This window comes from Hypanus sabinus, chromosome 7 (genome assembly GCF_030144855.1).
Source record: "Hypanus sabinus isolate sHypSab1 chromosome 7, sHypSab1.hap1, whole genome shotgun sequence".
Taxonomy (NCBI): domain Eukaryota; kingdom Metazoa; phylum Chordata; class Chondrichthyes; order Myliobatiformes; family Dasyatidae; genus Hypanus; species Hypanus sabinus.
The window spans coordinates 101,048,341-101,066,165 of NC_082712.1; the positions used below are offsets into that span (position 1 = coordinate 101,048,341).

The 17,825-nt window shown below is 42.4% G+C and overlaps 1 protein-coding gene across 1 annotated transcript in view; it reads left to right on the plus strand.

Moving 5' to 3' along the window:
• The window catches only part of dnah2 (dynein, axonemal, heavy chain 2), a 462,789-nt gene that overhangs the window by 21,743 nt on the left and 423,221 nt on the right, over positions 1–17,825 (plus strand). The window contains exons 5-6 of the mRNA XM_059975314.1: positions 3,767–3,995; positions 8,602–8,712. Coding sequence (XP_059831297.1) covers positions 3,767–3,995; positions 8,602–8,712 — 340 coding nt within the window. The remainder of the gene's footprint in view (positions 1–3,766; positions 3,996–8,601; positions 8,713–17,825) is intronic.

A 17,825-nucleotide genomic window follows, 5' to 3' on the forward strand; every position in this document is an offset into this window, starting at 1 on the left:
CAGAAGACTGAGTACAGGATTAATGGTCAGTTACTTAAGAGTGTGGATGAACAAAGGGACCTTGGGGTTCAAATCCATACATCCCTCAAAGTTGCTGCGCAGGTTGATAGGGTAGTTAAGAAGGCCTATGGGTTGCTAGGCTTCATTAACAGGGGGATTGAGTTCAAGAGTAGAGAGGTCATGTTGCAACTCTACAAATCTCTGGTGCGACTGCACTTAGAGTATTGTGTTCAATTCTGGTCACCTCATTATAGGAAGGATGTGGAAGCTGTGGAGAGGGTGCAGAGGAGATTTACCAGGATGTTGCCTGGTTTGGAGAACAAGTCATATGAAGCAAGTTTAGCAGAGCTGGGACTTTTCTCTTTGGAGCATAGAAGAATGAGAGTGGACTTGATAGAGGTCTACAAGATTATGAGAGGCATAGATAGGGTGGATAGTCAGTACCTGTTTCCCAGGGCACCAGTAGCAAACACCAGAGGGCATATGTACAAAATTAAGGGAGGGAAGTTTAGGGGAGACATCAGGGGTAAGTTTTTTACACAGAGGGTTGTGAGTGCCTGGAATGACTTGCCAGGGATGGTGGTGGAGGCTAAAACATTAGGGGTATTTAAGAACCTCTTGGACAGGCACATGGATGAAAGAAAAATGGAGGGTTATGGGGTAGTGTGGGTTTAGTACTTTTTTAAAGGATTATATGAGTTGGCACAACATGGAGGGCTGAAGGGCCTGTACTGTGCCGTAGAGTTCTATGGTTCTATGGAAACCAGCAAAGAATAATGATCTTATAGCGATTTTTAAAAAAGCTAACAAAACTAAATTAGTGATACTGCAAAATTAACAAAATAAGTGTTCCAATTCATGAATTTAGCAGTCAACAAAAAAAAAACATCTTTGAATCACTCCCCCTCAACTAGACTAAATTAACTAACTAATACAGAGACAAGACTTTTCCCTTCTACCACGCACTGACACCTGACAAATTACCCTTAATAAATATGCAAAACAAAATACAATACAGAATGGCTTCTACACTAACTTCATGACTCAAACTCAATCCTCTGACTAATGAAAGCCAACACACCTTAAAGTCTTTACCAGTAGTAAAGGGAGGTTTTGGGGTCTGTGGGACCCCAAGAGTCTTAGTTAAGCTCCCTGGAAGTTAATGGATGGGTGGAGCCCCAAGACAAAGGTCATAGAGCATGGAAACAGGTAATTCAGCCCACCACGTCCAAACTGACCAGTCGCCAACCTTCTGTATTAATCCCATCTTCTGGTACTTAAGACTTTTCAACCTAGAAGCAGAAGAGTGGGTGTACCTATAGCTTAGGGATTGCAGTGGTTAAAGAAGACAGATCATCACCACCTTCTCAAGGGCAACTAAGGATGGACAATAAATGCTGGCTTAGTTGGTGACACCACATCCCATAAGTGAATAAATAAATAAATAATAAATAATTTCAGTCACTTGCCTTATCATGTCTGCTCTGCCATTTGATCACAGCTGATTTATTATCACTCTCATTACCCCTCGCCTGCTTTCTCCCCGTTACCTTTGACACCCATACTAATCAAGAAGCTGACTACTTTCATTAAAATTTTTTTTTTTTGCTCAGCATAACAAAACTTCCAATTTCCAAATACACTTACATTTATATTTCTTCCCCTCACAGATATCAGGTACCAGAACACTTCCATCAAAATATAGACATCACCACAACATCCTATACAAAAGCCCTTAATAGTATAACAGACAGGTTTACATCTATATACTGTAGAAAAGGTTGCCATGTTTTATGAAAACTATTTGTTTTTGAGTGTACCATACATGTCAAAAAGTCCAAAGGAATGTATTCCATGATTAATTTATGCCAACCAAAAAGTCCAGGGGCCTTATCGGATATCCAACAAAGTAAAATGTTCTTCCTTGCACAAAAAGTCAGGATGTTAAAAAGTCCACTTCCACTTTAAATACATCTTTGGCTGAAAGCCTTCTCTACCTAGGATTTCAAGTGGACATAGGGAGATTTCTTAAATGTTGTCAAGTTCCCTACTTTCACCATTCTCTCTGGTAGTGTGTTCCAGGTGCTCAACTATTTCTGTGTGGAAAAAGCCCACTCAGATCACTTCAAACTTACCCTAATGCTGTGCCCTTCTTGTAGACTCAGATCAGACAATTAAAGAAATATTGGAGAATAGTGAACATGCTCTTTGTCCCTCTGATTCACTGGTGGGAAGTAACTGAGGGGAGCTGGTATGGATAACCTTACTCATCTCCACTTTCAACTGATTTTACAACCTACAAACTCACTTTCAAGGACTCTGCAACTTATGTTCCCAGTCTTATCTAACTATATATCAATCTAGCATTCTTTATTTTCCTGTAAATGCCTGCAAGAAAATGAATCTCAGGGTAGTACTGTATGTGGTAACACATACTGTATGTACTTTGATAATAAATTTACTTTGTCTTTGAATAGCAAGAGGTTCTTCATCCTTGGGGATGTTCAGAAACTCTGGCACAGTCAAAGGGAAATGTGCCGACTCCAGACAAGCTTGCAGAATCTTCTCCTGAAACCATTCATTGAAACTGGAAAAAGAGAAATGAGAAGTTAGAGTAAGAAGGTGAAGGGAAGGGAGGAAGAAGTACAAGTTTTGAAAAAATCTTTGGTTTGTGTTTGATATTATTGGCTAGCTTACCTTCATATTTTATCTTTTCTCTCCTTAAGTTTTATTTTAGTTGCCTTCTGTTGGTTTTTAAAAGCTTCCCTGTCCTCCACCTTCCCACTTATCTTTGCTATATTATATGCCCCCTCTTTTGCTTTTATGTTGTCTTTGACTTCCCTAGTCAGCTGCAGTTACCTCATCCTCCCCTTAGAATACTTCTTAATCTTTGGAATGTATCTATCCTGTAATGAACCGGATTTGATTCGGGAGCTTAGGGTAGAGGAACTCCCACCCTGCAGTTTGAGAGGGAGAAGATAAAGTCAATCTTTAGGGAGTTCTACACAAGAACTCCCAAGTTCCTTTGCATCACTTATATTTTGAATTTTTTTTCTCTTTAGAAAATAGTCTGTCTTTATTTGTTCTACCATTTGGCATGACCATACACTTCACTCCATTATATTCCATTTGTCACTTCTTTACCCATTCTCTCAATCTGCCCAAGCCCTTTTACAGACTCTCTACTTCCTCAACACTAGCTGCCCCTCCACCTGTCTTTGTATTGTCTATAAACTTGGCCACAAAGCCGTCAATTCCATCATCAAATTATTGACATATAGCATGAAAAGAGGTGGTCTTAATATTAACCTTCGCAGAGGATACTAATGTATAATAATTTTGCAAATGTTCTCAGAAGCCACTGCCACCTCCATAAGCCAAAGCTTCCTACTTTTTACTGTGAGCAGCACAGTAACATAGTGGCTAGCATGATGCTTCACAGAATTGGTGATCGGGGTTCAATTCCCTCCACAAGGAGAATTCCCTCACATTCTCCCCGTGACCACATGGACTTCCTCCAGGTGCTCCTGTTCTCTCCCACATTCCAAAGACATACAGTTATGGTTAGTGTGTATAAGTTGTGGGCATGCTCTGTTGATGCTGGAAGCATGGCAGCATTTGTGGGCTGTCCAGCAAAATCCTCGGACTGTGTTGGTTTTTGACACAAGCAAATCATTTTATTGTATGTTTTGATGTACATATGACAAATAAAGCCTAGCTTTAATTGTTAAAAGCATATGCTGTCAATTTTATTTTACATGTACAGGCCACAGATTACCTCATCTACTTCATTCGGAAGGAGGGAGTTGAGATTGACCGGGATAATTTCACCCACGTGGTGCAGTTTGGCAGCATCCGAGGTGGACATTTGGAGAGCCTGTTGAGACACGTGCAGGGCGTCTTTGCTCCTCAGTTCTTTGAGAATCGATTGTGGCCTGAGGGCATCAGGAACAATTTTTCAGCACACTTACACAAGTTCCTCGCCAACCTCACAGGTAGCTGCTCAACCATTCAATTTGGACAAGGCTCTCTGTTTCCCTGCTCAGTGCTAAATACAATAGTAAGGAAGGCAAATGCAATGTTACTATTTAGTTTTGAGGACTAGAATATAAAAGCAAGGATATAATGCTGAGGCTTTATAAAGTATTGGTCAGATTGCATTTATAGTATTGTGAGCAGCTTTGGCCCCTTGTCTGAGAAAGGAGGTGCTGACATTGGACAAGGTCCAGAGGAGATTCACAAGAATGATTCAGGGAATGAAAGGGTTAAGGTATAATATGCATTTTATGGCTTTGGGTTTGTACTCACGAGTTTAGAAGAATGAGAACCTCTTTGAGGAGGTGACCAGGCATATAGATGAGGGTAGTGCAGTGGATGTGATCTACATGGATTTTAGTAAGGCATTTGACAAGGTTCCACATGGTAGGCTTATTCAGAAAGTTAGAAGGCATGGGATCCAGGGAAGTTTGGCCAGGTGGATTCAGAATTGGTTTGCCTGCAGAAGGCAGAGGGTCGTGGTGGAGGGAGTACATTCAGATTGGAGGGTTGTGACTAGTGGTGTCCCACAAGAATCTGTTCTGGGACCTCTTTGTGATTTTTATTAATGACTGGATGTGGGGGCAGAAGGGTGGGTTGGCAATTTTGCAGACGACACAAAGGTTGGGGGTGTTGTAGATAGTGTAGAGGATTGTCGAAGATTGCAGAGAGACATTGATAGGATGCAGAAGTGGTAGATGGAGTTCAACCCGGAGAAGTGTGAGGTGGTACTCTTTGGAAGGACAAACTCCAAAGCAGAATACAAAATAAATGGCAGGATTCTTGGTAGTGTGGAGGAGCAGTGGGATCTAGGGGTACATGTCCACAGATCCCTGAAAGTTGCCTCGCAGGTAAATAGGGTAGTTAAGAAAGCTTATGGGCTGTTAGCTTTCATAAGTCGAGGGATAAAGTTTAAGAGACGTGATTTAATGATGCAGCTCTATGAAACTCTAGTTAGGCCACACTTGGAGTACTGTGTCCAGTTCTGGTTGCCTCAGTATAGGAAGGATGTGGAAGCATTGGAAAGGGTACAGAGGAGATTTACCAGGATGCTGCCTGGTTTAGAGAGTATGCATTATGATCAGAGATTAAGGGAGCTAGGGCTTTACTCTTTGGAGAGAAGGAGGATGAGAGGAGATATGATAGAGGTGTACAAGATATTAAGAGGAATAGACAGAGTGGACAGCCAGCGCCTCTTCCCCAGGGCACCATTGCTCAGTACAAGAGGACATGGCTTTAAGGTGAGGGGAGGGAAGTTCAAGGGGAATATTAGAGGGAGGTTTTTTACTCGGAGAGTGGTTGGTGTGTGGAATGCACTGCCTGAGTCAGTGGTGGAGGCAGATACACTAGTGAAGTTTAAGAGACTACCAGACAGGTATATAGAGGAATTTAAGGTGGGGGGGGGTTATATGGGAGGCAGGGTTTGAGGGTCAGCACAACATTGTGGGCCGAAGGGCCTGTAATATGCTGTACTATTCTATGTTTTATGTTCTATTTCAAATATTGAAAGACCTAGAGAGAGTAGAAACACAGAGAATGTTTCCAGTAGTGGGATAGTCTAAGGTCAGAGGGCACAGCGTCAGAATAGAAGGACATTCCTTTAGAACAGAGATGAGGAAAAATTTCTTTAGTGAGAGGGTGGGGAATCTGTGGAATTCATTGCCGCAGATGGCTGTGGAGGTATATTCAAAGCAGACATTGATAGGTTATTGATTAGTAAAGGATTCAGAGATTATGGGAGAAGGCAGGAAAATGAGTTTGAGAAGGAAAATAAATCAGTCATCATCAAATGACAGGGCATACTCAATGGGCCAAATGACCTAAATTGGCCCCTGTGTTTGCACCAGGGCTTGAGGTTTTATCTGATCTGATCCCAGCATTGATAGAAAGACAGCTGTCATTGAAACCTACATTATCAGAGGGAGTGCTGAGCCAATGGAAGGGTGGTACTGAGGGAGAGTCACACTGTGGGAGGGGCAGTTCTGAGGGAAAGTCACCTTGTACATTGGGGACCTGTGGTGGAAGGTCTTGCATTGGGCTGTACTGTTCAACAGGTCTTTAAGCAGGTTCACTGACACCCCATCCCCTGTCCATTCTGTGGCCAGGAGGGGTCAGTGTACCACACTTAAATGGAGGGTGAGAGGTTGCAGTCCCTGTTTGAGTGTCTGAAGGGGATGCTGCTCAGGTTCTGGATCACTTCAGCCCGGTGCTCTTCGTACACAGGCACCCAGTACGGGGGGGGGGGGGGGTGGGTGGGGGTGTTAAGTCACGAGTAGGATCTACTGGTGAGCTTGCTCCTGGGCCCGGCTCAGGTGGTCATTCACGGGTCTAGAACATAGAACATACAGCACAGAACAGACCCTTTAGCCCACAATGTTGTGCCAACCCTTAAATCCTGCCTCCCATTTGACCCCCCACCTTAAATTCTTCCATATACCTGTCTAGTAGTCTCTTAAACTTCACTAGTGTATCTGCCTCCACCACTGTCTCAGGCAGTGCATTCCACACACCAACCACTCTCTGAGTAAAATCCTTTCTGTAATATCCCCCTTGAACTTCCCTCCCCTTACCTTAAAGTCATGTCCTCTTGTACTGAGCAGTGGTGCCCTGGGGAAGAGGCGCTGGCTGTCCACTCTATCTATTTCCCTTAATATCTTGTATACCTCTATCATGTTTCCTCTCATCCTCCTCCCTCTTCAGAGAGTAAAGCCCTAGCACCGTTAATCTCTGATCATAACGCATACTCTCTAAACCAGGCAGCATCAAATCTCCTCTGTACCCTTTCCAATGCTTCCACATCCTTCCTATAGTGAAGCAACCAGAACTGGACACAGTACTCCAAGTGTGGCCTAACCAGAGTTTTATAGAGCTGCATCATTACTCCATGACTCTTAAACTCTTTCCCTCAACTTATGAAAGCTAACACCCCATAAGCTTTCTTAACTATCCTATCTATTTGTGAGGCAACTTTCAGGGATCAGTGGACATGAACCTCTAGATCCCTCTGCTCCTCCACACTCCCAAGAATCCTGTCATTTACTTTGCACTCTGCCTTGAAGTTTGTCCTTCCAAAGTGTACCACCTCACACTTCTCCGGGTTGAACTCCATCTGCCACTTCTCAGCCCACTTCTGCATCCTATCAATGTCTCTCTGCAATCTTCGACAATCCTCTACACTATCTACAACACCACCAACCTTTGTGTCGTCTGCAAACTTGCCAACCCACCCTTCTACCCCCACATTCATGTCGTTAGTAAAAATTACAAAAATTAGAGGTCCAAGAACAGATCCTCATGGGACATCACTAGTCAGAACCCTCCAATCTGAATGTACTCCCTCCACCATGACCCTCTGCCTTCTCCAGGCAAGCCAATTCTGAATCCACCTGGCCAAGCTTCCATGCCTTCTGACTTTCTGAATAAGCCTACCGTGTGTCTAGGTGGTGAAAAGTGGAGGGCTTTGCCAGACCGACTTCCTGTCCCTTTTCTGAGGATGCGTTCATGCCGGGCTGTCCTTGAAGAAGGAGTGCATGGTCACAATGGGTACAGTGGAGGACAGTAATAATCATACTTTAATTTTAATTAATGCACTGTCTTGTAAATACTGAATGTGCGTACTTTTTGAGGTTGTTGTGTAAATAAACTTAACAGGGGGCCAGTACTGTGGGAATACTGTATGAGGGGTGGTGTTTGACCATCTTCTCATCCACTCTTTTAGAATTCAGTAGCAAGTTGATGTGCAGCAGGTGGTTATGTCTCTGGGCAATTGGTTTGCCGGCATGAATCTAAAGCCTAGTCAGCTGGAGAGTTTAAATAAATCCACAATAAAATATTGATATCAGTGAAGGTGAATGTGAGCATACTGAATTGTCATTACAACCCACCTGGTTCACTGAGGACTGTCTTGCTTACACAGTTGGGTCTAAATCTAGTGTCACAGCCATATGTTTGATTCTTAATTTCAAAGCAGCTCCCACAGTCGCTGGTACTCTGAAATAGAAGCAGCGATACCCAACAGATCAGGGGCAGCAACTAGTAAAGTTAATGTTTCAGGCTGATGATAAATGATCTTGTATCAATAAGATTGAAGGAGTAGAGAGAAAATTTACAAGGATGTTGCAGGTCTTGACGACCTGAGTTATAGGGAAAGGTTAGGACTTTATTCCCTGGAGCATAGGAGAATGAAGAGAGATTTGATAGAGGTATTCAAAATTATGGGCCGTATAGATAGCCGTTGGCATTCTGGCTCTTTCCAATTAAGTTGAGTGAGACCAGAACTAGAGGTCATTGGTTTAGGGTGAAAGGTGAACTACTTAAGGGGATCCTGTGAGGGCATTTCTTCACTTAGAAGGTGGTGAGAGTGTGGAGTGAGTCGCCAGCAACAGTGGTGGATTACAGCGTTGAAGAGAGGTTGGGCAGCTGCGTGGATGGCAGGAGTATGCAGAGCTATGGTCCAGGTGGGGGTTGTTGGGACTGGGCAGAGTAAGTTTGGCATTAACTAAATGGACTCTTGTTTCACTCTGACTTTATCTCTTGTTATAACTGCACCTGTAATGTTCCATTCAGATGCACGGTATAAGTTGGATGGACACACAGTCCTCTACATCCCACAGGAGAGCTTGAATCTGAGCCCAGCGGAGGCGGCGAAGGACAAGGAGTTGGTACAGAGACTGGAGAGTAAGTCACATTTCACACTAACCCGCACTATATAGATGATGTAATAACTAATTGAAGAATTTTATCCCAATTCTCAATAGGAATAATAAGGTTAAGCTCTCTTTCCCAAACATTTTTTGTCTTATAAAGGGGCTCTGAACGTATCTTCATAATTATAAAGTTTTGATATAAGCCCTTTCTGAAAGGGGTTTAATTCAAACAAATTCTCCAAAATGCCTGAAGACACAACGTTTGGAAAAGTAGGAAGTACAGTATTTAAAAAATTCCTAATCTGTAAATATCTAAAAAAAAATGAAATCTAGGCAAATTATATTTATTAGATAATTGCTCAAAAGACATAAAACAATTATCCAAAAATAAATCAGAAAATCGTAGTAATCCTTTAGTCTTCCAAGCCAAATAAACTTGGTCTATAATTGAAGGGTGGAAAAAACAATTGGAAACAATAGGAATATTTAAAACAAACTGAGTCAACCCAAAAAATTTCTGAAATTGAAACCAAATACGTAAAGTATGTTTAACTATCGGGTTGTCAATTCGTTTCGGCAATTTAGAAAGAACAAAAGGGAGAGAAGTCCCCAAAATAGAACCCAATGCAAAACCTGCTGATTTAATTTCCAGGCTCACCCAATGAGGGCTAAAAGATCCATCCCAATCTTTCAACCAACATATCAAATATCTGATATTAACTGCCCAATAATAAAATCTAAAATTAGGCGATGCTAATCCACCTTCCTTCTTTGCCTTCTGTAAGTATATTTTACCTAACCTGGGATTTTTATTCTGCCAAATATATGAGGAAATTTTTGAATCAACATTAGTAAAAAAAGATTTCGGAATAAAAATTGGTACTGCTTGAAAAATATATAAGAACTTGGGTAAAATAACCATCTTAATAGTGTTAATCTGACCTATCAGAGATAAAGATAATGGTGACCACTTAGTAAACAAGCATTTAATCTGATCAATTAAGAGTACAAAATTAACCTTAAATGAGTCTTTATAGTTTTTTGTGATTTTAATCCCTAAGTAAATAAAAGAATCATTAACTAATTTAAAAGATAAGTTTCCATAAATTGGGAACTGTCTATTTAAAGGAAACAATTCACTTTTAAGATTTAACTTATACCCAGAAAAATCACTAAATTGAGCCAACCATGATAAAACTACAGGAATGGATTTCTCAGGATTGGAAATAAATAATAATAAATCATCTGCATACAAAGATAACTTATGAATATCTGTCCCACGATTAATACCAAGAATATCCTGTGATTCTTTGATAGCAATTGCCAAGGGTTCTAAAGCAATATCAAATAATAGTGGACTAAGAGGACAGCCTTGTCTAGTGCCCCGAAATAAACGAAAAAAGGGAGATCTTTGATTATTAGTAAACACCGAGGCTACTGGGATATGAAAAACCACACTATATATGTACAACGTTTTAATACTTTTAGCAACAGGGAGGCATTGAGCAGGCAACTCAATATTAAGCAGGCATGGGTTTAACACAGTCTAGAAGTGAAACAAGGAAAAGGTTATCTGTTGTGAGGCTATCACTGCTAGGTAGGGGTGTCCCGACACTCTAGAGCACTTTTATGTAATGATATATGTTGGGGCTCTTGACAGACATTAAGGTGGATGTCCCCAGGGTCTGATGGGGTCTATCCCAGGTTTTTAAGTGATCGATCAAAGAAAGGACTTTGCTAGGTCCAACGTGTGAGCAGGAAGCACAAGAATGTAAAGTTTGGTTTCCCATCTTCGACTAGTCCGGGCTTGATACTGAAGATCAGAATCCAGAGGTCGAACAGTAATTCAGAAGTGGAAGTCTGTCCTGGGGTTGGAGGAGTGTGTGTGTTGGTCTATGTATATCTGTGGACACGTGTGTGTGGACAGAGATACACACGCTCACTCACTCACTCACTCACTCCAAAAATGATGGGTTAGGTTTAATGAGTTGTGGGCATGTTATGTCGGTGCCAGAAGTATGGCAACACTTGTGGGTTGCCCCAGCACAATCCTCATTGATTTGATTTGACGCAAACAATGCATCTCATTCTGTTTTGATGTTACAATGTACATGTGATAATTAAAGCTAATCTTTACCTTTTAGCTTGAATTGTCAGATCTGGACAAGTGTGAAGAGTTTCATTTTGGGAGATCAAATGTAAAAGGAAAGTGTAAAAGTGGTAGGGCCAATAGGAACATTGATAACATAGAACATTGGGGTGTAAATCTTTAGCTGCCTGAAAGTGGAAAGACTGGAAAAGAAGGAGTACGTTATGCTTGCCTTCATTAGTTGGGGTGCTGAGTACAAAAGTTGGGAAATCATTTTGCAACAATATAAAATTTTGGTTCAGACTCATTTGGAGTACCTTGTGCATTTTGGTCACTGCATTACAGATAGGAGGCTTTGGAGAAGCTTCCCTGTAATTCCTTGGGTTCTTATCTTGCTCAGCAGCCTCATGTGCTGCACCTGGTCAAAGGCCTTCTGAAAATCCAAGTACACCACATCTACTGCATCTGTTTTGTCTACCCTGCTTGTAATTTCGTCAAAAAATTGCAGTAGGTTTGTCAGGCAGGATTTTCCATTCAGGAAACCATGCTGGCTTTGGCCTATCTTGTCATGTGCCTCCAGGTATTCCATAATCTCATTCCTAACAATTGATTCCAACAACTTTCCAATGACTAATGTCAGGCTAACAGGTCTATAGTTTCCTTTCTGCTGCCTCCCACACTTTTTAAAGAGCGGAGTAACATTTGCAATTTTCCAGTCATTTGGACCAATGCCAGAATCTTATCAATTTTTGTAAGATCATTGTTAACGCTTCTGCAATCTCTCCGCCTACTTCCTTCAGAACCTGAGGGTGCATTCCATGAGGTCCAGGAGATATTTCCACTCTCAGACTATTAAGCTGAATTTAATTATTACTGAGCCACCTTCTCAGTCAAAATTTTCACTGCACATACTTCACTGCCCTGATACTCTTGAATGTCTAGTATACTGTAGATGTCTTCCACTGTGAAGATTGATGCAAAATATGCATTCATTTCCTCTGTCATCTCTGCGACTCTCATTACAATATCTCCATCGTCATTTTCTATTGGTCCTATATCATTCTTCAACTCTCTTTTGCCCTTCATATACTTAAAAAAGCTTTTAGTATCTTCTTTTATATTAGTCGCCAGCTTCCTTTCATAATTCATCTTTTCCTTTCTAATGACCTTATTGGTTTCCTCCTGCAAGTTTTTAAAAGTTTCCCAATCCTCTATCTTCCCACCAGCTTTGGCTTCCTTGCATGCCTTCTCTTTTGCTTTTACTTTGCCTCTGACTTCACTTGTCAGCCATTGTAATGTTGTTTTTCCATTTGAAAATTTATTCTTATTTGGAATATATCTGTCTTGCACTTCCCTCATTTTTTTGTGGCAACTCTAGCCATTACTGCTCTGCTGTCATTCCTGCTAGTGTCCCTTTCCAGTCAACTTTGGCCAGTTCCCCTCTCATGCATTGTAATTTCCTTTATTCCACAGAAATACCAACACATTGGAATTTAGTTTGTCTTTCTCAAATTTCAAAATGAACTCGATCATATTGTGATCACTGTTCCCTAAAGGTTCCTTAACATTAAGCTCTCTTATCACCTCTGGATCATTGTACAACACCCAATCCAGCACAGCTGATCCCCTACTGGGCTCAACAAGCTGTTTCAGAGATCGCCAGAACGTCATTCTTACCACTCTGTAGTTGAATTCAAAGATCATCCATTTTATTTCTTATGCTGCATACATTCAAATATAACACTCTCAGTCCAGTATTTGTTGCTTTGTGTTTTAACTGCACCACGACTCTATTGCCCTGTAACTCATGCCACTGGTGGTGATCATGCCTCATCACCTGCCTGTCCTTTCTATCATCTCTGTTGCATGCTATCTTTGATTTATTTCTGTTTTCCCCTTTGTCAGCCTATCACTCTGGTTCCCATCCCCATGCCAAATTAGTTTGAACCCTCACTAACAGCCTGCATGCTAGGATATTAGACCCCTTTGGGTTCAGGTGTAACCTGTCCTTTTCGTACAGATCATACTTCTCCCAGAAGAGGCCCCAATGATCCAGGAATCTGAGCCCTGTCCCCTACACCAATCTCTCAGCCACATATTAATATGTCAGATGATGCTATTCTTCTGCTCGTTAGCATGTGGCACAGGCAGCAATCCTGAGATTACTACCCTGAAGAGAACTACAGAATCTCTTGTGTTTTGAGCTAAACTAGAGGTCATACAACAGTAGTTTGATGATTGGCTTCTGTCTGCCTTTGCGTTGCACTTGGGTGATCCCAGGCAGTCACTACTGAATACAGTGTGAGTTTGGAGACACAGGAGCCCACAGATAATGGAATTTGGAGCAACAAGCAACTGGCTGGTGGAAACCAGTAGTCGAGCAGCATCTGTGGCAGAAGGCAGAGTGGAGTAATGATGGTGCTGAACGACTACTCATTTGCTTGCCTCTTTGGAAACAGCTGGAGGCAGACTGGAGTAATGATGGTGCTAAATGGCAGCTCCTGTGCTTAATATCTTTACTTTTCCCTTTCAGGGTTCTTTTGAAGACCCTGACCTGGAGTTAGAAAACTAGAAAACTTACAGCACAATACAGGCCCTTCAGCCCACAAAGCTGTGCCAAACATGTCCTTACCCTAGAATCACCTAGGCTTACCCACAGTCCTCTATTTTTCTAAGCTCCATGTACCTATTCTGGAGTTTCTTAAAAGACCCTATCATATCTGCCTCCACCACAGTCACTAGCAGCCCATTCCACACACTCACCACTCTGCGTTAAAAAAAAACAACTTACCCTGACATCTCCTTTGCACCTACTTCTAAGCACCCTAAAACTATGCCCTCTTGTGCTAGCTATTTCAGCTCTGGGAAAAAGCCTCCCCAATCTAGGCAATGCCCTTGTGAATCTCCGCTGCACCTTTTTACATCCTTCTTATAGTGAGGCGACCAGAACTGAGCACAGTTCTCCAAGTGGGGTCTGATCAGGGTCCTATAAAGCAGCAACATTACCTCTCGGCTCTTAAACTCAATCCCACGGTTGATGAAATCCAATGCACTGTGTGCCTTCTTAACTGCAGAGTCAACCTGTGTAGCAGCTTTGAGTGTCCTATGGACTCGGACCCCAATATCCCTCTGATCCTCCACACTACCAAGAGTCTTACCATTAATGGTATATTCTGCCATCATATTTGACCTACCAAAATGAACCACCTCACACTTACCTGGGTTGAACTCTATCTGCCACTTCTCAGCTCAGTTTTGCAACCTCTCAAGGTCCTGCTGTAACCTTTGACAGCCATCCTCACTATCTACAACACCTCCAACCTTTGTCTCATCAGCAAATTTACTAACCCATCCCTCCTCTTCCTCATCCAGGTTATCTATAAAAATCACAGAGTAGGGGTCCCAGAACAGATCCCTAAGGCACTCCACTGGTCACCGACCTCCTTGCAGAATATGACCCATCTACAACCACTCTTTGTCTTCTGTGGGCAAACCAGTTCTGGATCCACAAAGCAATCTCCCCTTGGATCCCACGTCTCCTTACTTTCTCAATAAGCCTTGCATGGGATACCTTATCAAATGCCTTGCTGAAATCCATATACACTATATCTACTGCTCTTCCTTCATCAATGTGTTTAGTCACATCTTCAAAAAATTCAATCAGTCTCAAAAGGCATTTTGACAAAGCCATGCTGACTACTCCTAATCATATTATGCCTTGCCAAATGTTCATAAATCCTGCCTCTCAGGATCTATTCCATCAAATTACCAACCACTAAAATAAGACTCTAGACAAAGGGTCTCGGGCTGAAACGTCGACTGTGCTTCTCCCTATAGATGCTGCCTGGCCTTCTGTGTTCCACCAGCATTTTGTGTGTGTTACCAAAAGTAAGACTCACTGGTCTATAATTTCTTGAGCTATCTCTACTCGCTTTCTTGAATAAGAGAACAGCATCCATAACCCTCCAATTCTCCAGAACCTCTCCCGTCCTCATTGATGATACGAAGGTCATCGCCAGAGGCTCAACAATCTCCCCACTCATTTCCCACACTAGCCTGGGGTACATCTCGTCCAGTCCTAGTGACTTATCCAACTTGATGCTTTCCAAAAGCTCCACCACATGCTCTTTCATAATATCTACCTGCTCAAGCTTTTCAGTCTGCTGCAAGTCATCACTACAATTACCAAGATCCTTTTCCATAGCGAATACTGAAGGAAAGTATTTATTAAGTCCCTTTGCCATCTCCTCCGGTTCCTTACACACTTTCCCACTGTCACATTTGATTGGTCCTATTCTTTCACATCTTATCCCCTTGCTCTTTACATAGTTGTAGAATGCCTTGGGGTTTTCCTTAATCCTGTCCATCAAGGCCATCTCATGGCCCTTTCTGGCTCTCCTAATTCTTAAGCTCCTTCCTGCTAGCCTTATAATCTTCTATCATTGCCTAGTTTTTTGAATCTTTCGTAAGCTCTTTTCTTCTTGATTAGATTTACAACAGCCTTTGCACACCACGGTTCCTGTACCCTACCATTCTTTCCCTGTCTCATTGGAACATACCTAGGCAGAACCCCATGCAAATACCCCCTGAACACTTGCCACATTTCTTCCATATGTTACTCTGAGAAAATCTGTTTCCACTTTATGCTACCAAGTTCCTGCCTGATAGCCTCATATTTCCCCTTACTCCAAATGAATGTTTCCCTAACTTGTCCGTTCCTATCTCTCTCCAATGCTATGGTAAAGGAGATAGCATTGTGATGACTATCACCAAAATGCTCTTCGACTGAGAGACCTGACCCCTGACCAGGTTCATTTGCCAATACCAGATCAAGTACAGCTTCTTCTCTTGTAGGCTTATCTACATATTGTGTCAAGAAACCTTTCTGAACACACCTAAGAAACTCCACCCCATCTAAGCACCTCACTCTAGGGACATGCCAATCGATATTTGAGAAATTAAAATCTCCCACCACAACAACCTGTTATTATTACACCTTTGCAGAATCTGTCTCCCTATCTGCTCCTTGATATCTCTGTTACTATTGGGTGGTCTATAAAAAACACCCAGTAGAGTTATTGTCCCCTTCCTATTCTTAACTTGCACCCACAGAGACTCTGTTGACAACCCCTCCATGATTTCCTCCTTTTCTGCAGCCGTGACACTATCTCTGATCAACAGTGCTACGCCCCCACCTCTTTTACCTCCCTCTCTGTCCTTTCTGAAACATCTAAAGCCTGGTACTTGAAGTGACCATTTCTGCCCCTGCACCATCCAGGTCTCTGTAATGGCCACAACATCATAGCTCCAAGTACTAATCCTTGCTCTAAGCTCGTCTGCTTTGTTCATAATAGTCCTCACGTTAAAATAGATGCATCTCAAATCATCGGTCTGAGCGCGACCCTTCCCTATCACCTGCCTATCCTCCCTTTCACACTGTCTCCAAGCTTTCTCTATTTGTGAGCCAACCTCCCTTTCCTCCTTCACTTCAGTTTGGTTCCCACCCCCCAGCAATTCTAGTTTAAACTAGAATAGCCTTAGCAAACCTCCCTGCCAAGATATTGGTCCCCCTGGGATTCAAGAACCACCCATCCTTTTTTGTACAGGTCACGCCTGCCCCAAAAGAGGTCCCAATGATCTAGAAACCTGAATCCCTGCCCACTGCTCCAATCCTCCACCTCATTCTATTCCTATACTCACTGTTGCGTGGCACAGGCAGTAATACCGAGATTACTACCTTTGTGGTCCTTCTTCTCAGCTTCCTTCCTAACCCGCTGTAGTCTGCTTCAGTTACATGCTGACTTCGGTTCTTTGCGGGAATGGTTCCCGCTCTTGGGGTTTCATAACTGACCATTGTTGTTCGGCATGCCAAGGGCTTGGCTTAAGATTCTGGCTCAGATTTGGAAGCCTAAGATTTTGGGGCTCAGGAGATGGACATTGAGGGTCGATGTCATGGCGTGTGTTGTCGCTGGAGTCGGAATATCTACGGCTGTGTGCCTGGAGACCTGAGATCTTTGTGCACAGAGCTTGAAAAAAGCGATATAACGAACTTGTAACATCGTAAACCATTGAGTTGTTTGTAATGTTTCCTGGCTCACTGGGAAAATGGAGACAGCTCTTTCTCCCCTATTAGGGAGAGGGAGAGCCTGTGGTATGTCGTACACCGAGTGAAATGCAAAGTCTTTGGGGTAATTGCAAGTCTGTGTCTTTGCTCACGTCTGAGTGCTCGGTGGCGGGTGCCAATGCTTTTTTTAGCTGGTGGGGGGAGGGGGGGATTGTTGCTTGCTGCCGATTACACACAGGAGGGAGGGGAGCTGGGGGGGGGACGTTGGGGTTCTTACATATAAATGTCATTCATTCTTTGGGGCACTCGTGGATGGTTGAAAAGAAAAACATTTCAGGGATGTATATTGTATACATTTCTCTGACATTAAATTGGACCTTTGAACCTTTGGAAAGAATTGCCTACACTTTGGGTCAAAATTGTGCATCAGGACAAATACAAGACTTTGTTCTGAAACATCGACAGTTCCTTTCTTCCCACAGATTCTGCTTGACCCACTGAGTTCCTCCAGCAGACGGGGAGCTTGCCTGTTTTGGCCCTATGGTTGGTTCTCTGTCTGTGATTAGAAACAGGACCCTTGGCCCAACTAGTCAATGCCAAGCTGTTATTCTGCCTAGTCCCATCAACCTGCACCTGAACTGCAGACCTCCTGTTACGAAATCCCATAACTGGATCACTTACCAGCAAAGGTAGAGAGGTCTGTTGAAGTCTGATGGTACTATTTTTAAAAGTATTTATTGATAAAGGGCACAAAAATAAGATTAAATGCAAACATACAGATAATATACGTTGTCAATACTAAATCTAAAGCGCGGGTATAATAATAACCAATAAGAAATAGCTCTATCATTGACTAGGGGATAATGTATTGTCCAATGGAAAGATAACAGTCGCTATCAGTTCATTCAAGCTACAGCATTGTTGGGTTTAAGAGCGATGCCATTTAAACTTACCCAGGTCTTTTATGATGCCAATCCGTTGGGTTGGGGAG